The 6994-nt window shown below is 27.5% G+C and overlaps 1 protein-coding gene across 1 annotated transcript; it reads right to left on the reverse strand.

Annotated features, from left to right (window-relative positions):
• Positions 1-2254: 2254 nt before the first annotated feature.
• Positions 2255-5377, reverse strand: LOC112685487 (33 kDa inner dynein arm light chain, axonemal-like). Its single transcript, XM_025557406.1, has 4 exons — positions 5307-5377; positions 4781-4926; positions 2760-2957; positions 2255-2330 (listed from the first exon to the last, which is right to left on the reverse strand). The coding sequence occupies exons 1-4, from the start codon at positions 5350-5352 to the stop codon at positions 2280-2282; spliced, it is 441 nt and encodes a 146-aa protein (XP_025413191.1). The 5' UTR covers positions 5353-5377; the 3' UTR covers positions 2255-2279.
• Positions 5378-6994: the final 1617 nt, after the last annotated feature.

Raw genomic sequence — 6994 nt, forward strand, 5'->3', positions numbered from 1 at the left:
CAAACTGTTTTTTTACAACTCTTTTATAATATTCATTAAATGGACTCGGAGTAAAAAGTTTGCACTATTATTGATAGATTGTTTTTTGTTACATCATAAAACCAGTTCAATGGTAATATAAATGAATAGGGTTCTTCAATTTTAGAATTTTTAATTGTTACTTCTGATGTATTTTCGGTAATTAAATTAACAACTAACTAAAATTAATTTATTATTAAAATTAAATAAGCCTCATAATATTTTTAACAACATTTAGATAGAACTATTAAAGCTTAAAATTATACAAACCTCTATACATGGTCGTTCCGAACTTTGTAATATTACATTACTAAGTATACATTTTTTTAAGATAACAATAGTTATGATCATAAAAAATTGCATTTGCTCCTTTATCTCTAATCTGTCAATATTTATAAACAGTAATGTGAAATAAACATAATATTTCAAACCTCATAAAAGCTATTATTAACTAAGTCAATCACATTAATTGGGAAAATTGATGGTATTAGATCCTTTTTTCAAATCTTGAACGTTTCAAAAATACTTAAAAATATGATTCCCCAAGTGTTTTAGCTATTTTCAAAGCGTTAATTAGCAAGTCTGGGAAAGTTAATGATAATTTTTAACTGAGTTAAATAAAGTTAAATAAAGTGGATGGAAAAATGTTAAAAAGTTAACAGTTAATCTAATTTTTTTTAACTCGATTAAGTTAAAAGATATATAAACATTTTCAATTAGCTTGTTAACTTAAGATGAGTTATTATTTTTTTATTTTTTATCTACATTAATACTCAGTTATATCGTTTAAAATAATAAAAATCATAAATATTATTGAACACAGCCTATACTAATACCTAGTCAATAGTTTTTCTATACATAGAAAAAAAAATGTAAGAAAAACTACTTTTAAATTTCCAGTAGTTATAATTGATTTGGTAAACCTTGGAAATTAGCCTATTCGACTAGGTCATACTAGACATATCGATAAAATAAAAATCGAATATTGTAAAGTAAATTAGTAATATGGTAGACGTAAGGAATTCATGGAAACTTATTTAACTTTAACAATTTTATTTAAATGAATATTAAGAGCCTCTAGTGTTAACTATGTGCCAATAGTAATTTTATATATTTTTTACAAATGTCTAGGAAGAGTAACCTTTCATATAGAAAATAAATATCACACCATGCTCGGAAAATTCTTGAGCTAACACTGATTATGTATTATGTATTTATAACTCTTCTAAAACTAAATTAATGTAAATTTTGTTTTGAGAATTTAATACTTCTGAATTTTTATAAAATGTATATTATGGTAATTTTCTAAAATAAGTTAAAAAAAAATTAGAATTAGGGCAGTTTTTTTTAAATTTAATTTTAGAAAAGGTTCTATATATTTTATTTTTAAATTTATATTTGTATAAATAGATAAAACGTCTTACCTATATAAATCGTATAACAATTACATTTAAGTTTATATACACCAGCATTTTCAAAAAATGGGGATTTTTTATGAAGTTTTCAATTAAATTATTTATATGTTTGATCAAATTATTTTTAGTTCTAAAAACAATTTTTTTATTATTAGTATAAGTTATTATTAGATAAGAATTTTAACGAATTTGTTACATATTATTTTGATATTTCATACTACAATAGTTAATAACATTATTTGATAATTTGTATTTTACTTTTTATTCAATAACATTTAAATTTAAATTACTTTTATGGGCTATATAATAGATATTGAACTTGTATTGGTAATTATATTTATTTTACGTTCAAGTCTACAGAATACTGAATTAAAAAATGATTTTTTGAGAATATGAATGATTAAAATCATGTGGTATTATAGCATCAGTTTATATAAGTTTCCTATAAATACTAAATTCAATAATTTTATGTATAATGAAAAGTGTAAGATCTAAGAAATTCGATTTATTAATTACCTATTGATTTTTCGAGTGTATTTTGAATGTTTTTTATTAAATATGAATATAAAATATATTTATTTATATATTAATAATAGTTCATTTAAATGATAATATGCTCTTCAAATAAAGTGATAAAAGGGATCTTCAGTTATTATTAATAATTATTAACAATTTTTAAAATTTAGCAAATAATATTTAAGTTATAATTATAAAATATACCAAAGAGAAAATTATTACAATAGTATGTTTCAAAAAAAAAAAAAATTGATAAAAAACAAAAAACATAAAAAATTAATAATTAAGTTAATAATGATAGAATTTCTGGAATTAACTAGTTCACGTAGTTTATTTGGGACGTTCGCGGCGATCACGGGCAATCTCGGATCTTAATCTATCCTGAAAACAAACGTTATACATGCAATATTAATAAAGCGTATAGAATTTTATAGCACATTTATATCATTGTAAATAATCGTATATACACAAGTAACCTAGTTTAGGGATACGTTAAGTGTTTGTAGTGTTAAACGTTTGGGAGTATTGATGTACTCCTCCAAGCCACTAACTCCCATCGACTTCTTTTTTAACAATATTATTATACTATTATTATTATTGTTATTATTATTATTATATTGAATAAATTATCCAAACATCGATTTAATACATATATGACCTGTGATCGCCACTGAATTGAAAATTTTTTAAGAACTAAACATAAACAGTATATTGTATACGTATATTTAGAAATGATTATCGTTAAAAATAAAATAGTTCGAAATAGTGTATAGAACAAACAATGTACCGTATTGGTCGTGTCGTTCTTACTTTGATAATTTCCATTTCTTTTTTTATATCATCCAACTCTTTAGCGCGATTTAAGGCCTGTTCTTCGCGCTTGTCGGCGATTTCAAGTTCTAATTCCTGCGTCATTTTAGTTGTTTCCGCAAACTCTGCTTCCAATCTTTCATTCTCGGACATGAGCTGTTGCACCATCTTCTCCAAATTAGATTTTTCTTTTTCTTTCTTTGATTTAAATAATTAAAATAAATACGTCATTAGCTGGTATAAAATAATGTATTTATATGAATTTAATAGTTAGTATAGTGGTACGATCCAACGATATATTTTAGGGGGGAAATCAGAGGCGAAGGTTCGCTCTTCGAATCGAGTATCATTGAAAATCAAACAAATAAAATCCCAAATATATTATTAGTATGATCAAAGCAATATGCTATGGACACTAATAATGTATTATAACATCATTCAGACGTTATCACATGCGAATTATTCTTATTTATTTTTTTTTAATTTGCCTTTATTAAAAACATTACAGCAGTGCAGTTACATATTATTATTAAACCTTTTATTTTTTACAAGTTAAATTAAGAAGCCAGAAGAATAGATGTAGTTGATAATGGATAAAATTATGGGTGTGGAACGGGAGTTAAGGAGAAGTTTGAAGTCGGAAATGATGTAGCCCAAAGTAGAAAGGAATGAAAAAAGGAACAGTCTACTAGTGGGAGAGGAGGGCAGTGGAAAATTATATGATCGTTGAGTTCTTGATGTAAAGTACAAGAGGAAAAGGAGTTTAGATTGAGTTTATAGGTGTGGGGGGAATTAAGCTATGTCCTATCCGAAGACGGGTGTAGCTCACAATAAGGCGCCTAGGAAGGTCTTTGTACCATGGGTTGAATGGAATTGTGGAAACGATCTGCCGATGCCAGGTAGTAAAGACGAATTATTTTATTATGCAAAAATGTATTTAAAATTTTGTTAGAGATTGAGTAAAACACGTCGGCACATCAAGTAGTTTGTAAACAAATCATAAGATTATTATGGAGACATTATCAGATTATATTGCGTATAATGCGATTGAGAACGGTCATTATTTCCGATAATTATTTGACTAATATGATTGAGAACGCCTAGTTTTTATAATTCTATGCAACGTTGCCAAATATATAGTAGTCTGAAAAACTATATATATAGTTTATATTTATAAGTTTGTGCAATTATTTATATATGAGTTTTGACGTGAATATTTAAATTTAAATATGAAATACATACAGCGCTATTTTGATAAATATGACTAATATATTTTTATCTATATTTTTCAATTTTTCAATTAGTAATTTTGTGTAATTATTTATATGTAAATTTAATAATAGATTTAATTTTTGAATCAAAATATTAAATACATAGGTACATGCCACTTGTATATGGTAACGGTTCACAGAATTTCGTTCTCGATAATACTAGTTTTTGGTTGGCGGTCATTCCATTTTTCATTTCGAAAAAGTAGTATCAGTCGTATCTCAAAAAAAGTAAAACGTTCTCGATCGTACAGTAATCAATTACGAACACAATTCAGCGCTCAAGTGACTGTTTACAAGTCGAATAAATTAGGCCACTATATTACCGACAACTCGCATTCGTAATTCGTCGAAAATTCGTAAGTCTCCACTGTGGGTGCAGAACTGGAACCCATTTTTAAGCTCTGAGAGGATGCTTACAGGGGCGTATTTGTGGGAGAGGGCTAAGTGGATTTCAGTCTATAATTCCAGTTTATTATATATGAATTTTGTAAATAAGCTACAATATCAAAACTAAAATTGTATTAGTACTAAATTTCTAAGAACTGTTTTTAATAGGTTTAGATTGGAATAAGTTATATAATTTATTTATTTATTTATTTTTTTACTTCTTAATAAGAATATTTAGAAATAACTCAACAATTTTTTTTGATCAGTACCTCAGCCTTACCCCCATGTAAAAAATAAATTCTTCTCTGGGTGCCTATGATAAACTATTACTTAGATCGCATTAATATCCTTATCAATAATCACCAGTAATAATTTTCGGATATCTTTGGCTATCATGCTCTCTTGCAGTTTACGATAACCGTCGATGCTCATTTTCAAATCGTCACGGATACGTATCATCACATTACCATGTTCCGGATTCTTTATCGTAATTTGTCTAATTATTTCGTCTATTTACATAATAAAATAAATAACATTAAACTAAGTCAAATAAATATTAAGTACCTAGTTAAAATGGTTATAAAATAAAAAAGGTCATATATCAAACTATTGAACCGAATCAAATTATATTTTCAATCAGTCTTTGGTCAACTTCTATAACTGTACAGAATAGAGTTTTTAATCTAAAATAGTTATGAAATATTGATAAAATTGCCCCAGTTCGTTGCTATTTTTTTATTTTTATTTTTATTTTTTTTTATTTACAATGATTGTAAAGTGTCACAGCACTTGATATTTCATTCTTTCAAGTGTATATGTAATACATTCATATTGATTATATTAGAATTTAATAATTAACTATATCATGTAAATGCGTTTCAAAACTTACTAAAACATTGAAAGTATAGTTGCTCTTTAATTGGGCTCATGACCATCTCTTTAACATCGAATTGTTCTAAATACTTGTCTAACTTCTCGGTAAGATCTTTCGCATCCTTTTTGATACCCGGATGAGTAGATAATTTTTGTTGGTAACATTTACCATCCTCTTCCCATTTTCTTGTCAATTGCATACGATCCAAAACATCACTGCATTTTAGTTTCGTATCATTACTCTCATTATTTACATTGGAGGTCGACGAGCAATCATTTTTTTCCTTAGACTTAGTATGGTGAAATTATTTATGATCAAAAAACGAATTAACAATTTACAGTGAATTCTTATAAATCAACACAGTAAGCTTAACTAAGTTAAAAATATTAAAATATATGTAGGTACATGGAGTAGGTACCACCTAATTTAGTGATTTAGAGGTAAAGTAAAAAACGTAACGACAGAAAATAAAACTAAAAATGATAAATTTAATTTTCATAGAATTAAAATTAATGACTCGAAATAGGTAAGAGTTGAAGTAAAATTTATTTAGGTCGTCAAATTAAATGTTTTTATTATACAGGTATATTCTAATTTCTAACATTTTCTTCTATATTTTGAATTAAACAAATTTTCGATTTCAGTTCCAGTTAACTAATAAAATGCATTGAAAATGTTTGTGTTTTAAAAAAAACTAGCATATGAATTGATGAATAATTGAAAAAAAAATTATAAAATCACGATTCCGGCAAAAACATGATAAAAATCTAAGAATTTAAGCCACTAATTAAAATTAAAATCGGACAACTGGGTTAATTTTATTCCAACTTATTGATCAAAATACGTGAAATATGTAGGCTACTCCTGCCCACAGATAAACATTGATTATATGTAATTTGTTTTAATACTGTTGTTATTAATCATTACTTGATCAATCTTAGTTTCCGTTTTATGCGTTAACAATTCCGGTTTGCCGAAACGTACCAAATTTATTTCGGGTGGTAGAGCTTCTTTGTTATCGTCCATTTTTTTATTTGTTTGCAGTACGAAATAAAACACAACTTACCTACTGCCATTAAATGTTAAATGTGAAGAGTTTGGTGACATACTAAAAAATTATGCCACGGAAGTTCTCGATCGATACGAAACAAATAACAAGTATATTGGTAGGTACCTAATTTCTTTGGTTTTCTCATAGACAATAGGAGGATAAGGTATGTTCTAGACCACCCTCATCCTCAGATATCCACACCCGCCGCCGTCGCCGAGACCACTACCACCCGCGCCTGCAGGCACGAGTTGCCCTCCATCTCCCTCAACAACCGCTGATTTTTTTTTCACCCACCATCAATCATACGACTGACTTGGGCTTTAACGGAGATACAGTGATGAGACATTTATTTTTTCAACACAACTCGATGCGATCGACCTGATAACGGACAATATGAATAAATTGATTTATTTCATTGGTTCTATATTATTTAAGTTTATATTGTTATGTACAGGGACGTAAGAAGGAGGGGTATTGGGACTATTTGGCCTAGGCCCCAACATCCATTGCTTTTTTGTTAACCCCATAACCACCCCTGGTTTTCCACTACATAGGCCCCATGCTTTAAGTTGCTCCAGGTCCCACTAAACTTAACGATGGCCCTGATCATATAGACCTTACCGACCATTTCTAGGAATGATAAGGAAACAAT

The sequence above is a fragment of the Sipha flava genome, unplaced genomic scaffold (assembly GCF_003268045.1).
Source record: "Sipha flava isolate LNK unplaced genomic scaffold, YSA_version1 277_pilon_pilon, whole genome shotgun sequence".
NCBI classification, from domain to species: Eukaryota; Metazoa; Arthropoda; class Insecta; order Hemiptera; family Aphididae; genus Sipha; species Sipha flava.

Bases quoted from the DNA above. Each gene is read 5' to 3' on its own strand.
- LOC112685487 (XM_025557406.1), bottom strand. From the start codon at position 5,352: ATGGTCATGAGCCCAATTAAAGAGCAACTATACTTTCAATGTTTTA. The intron at 2,958-4,780 runs GTGATTATTGAT...TTTAAATCAAAG, and splicing joins ATATCCGAAAATTATTACTG to AAAGAAAAAGAAAAATCTAA. The intron at 2,331-2,759 runs GTAAGAACGACA...GTTTGTTTTCAG, and splicing joins AAGAAATGGAAATTATCAAA to GATAGATTAAGATCCGAGAT.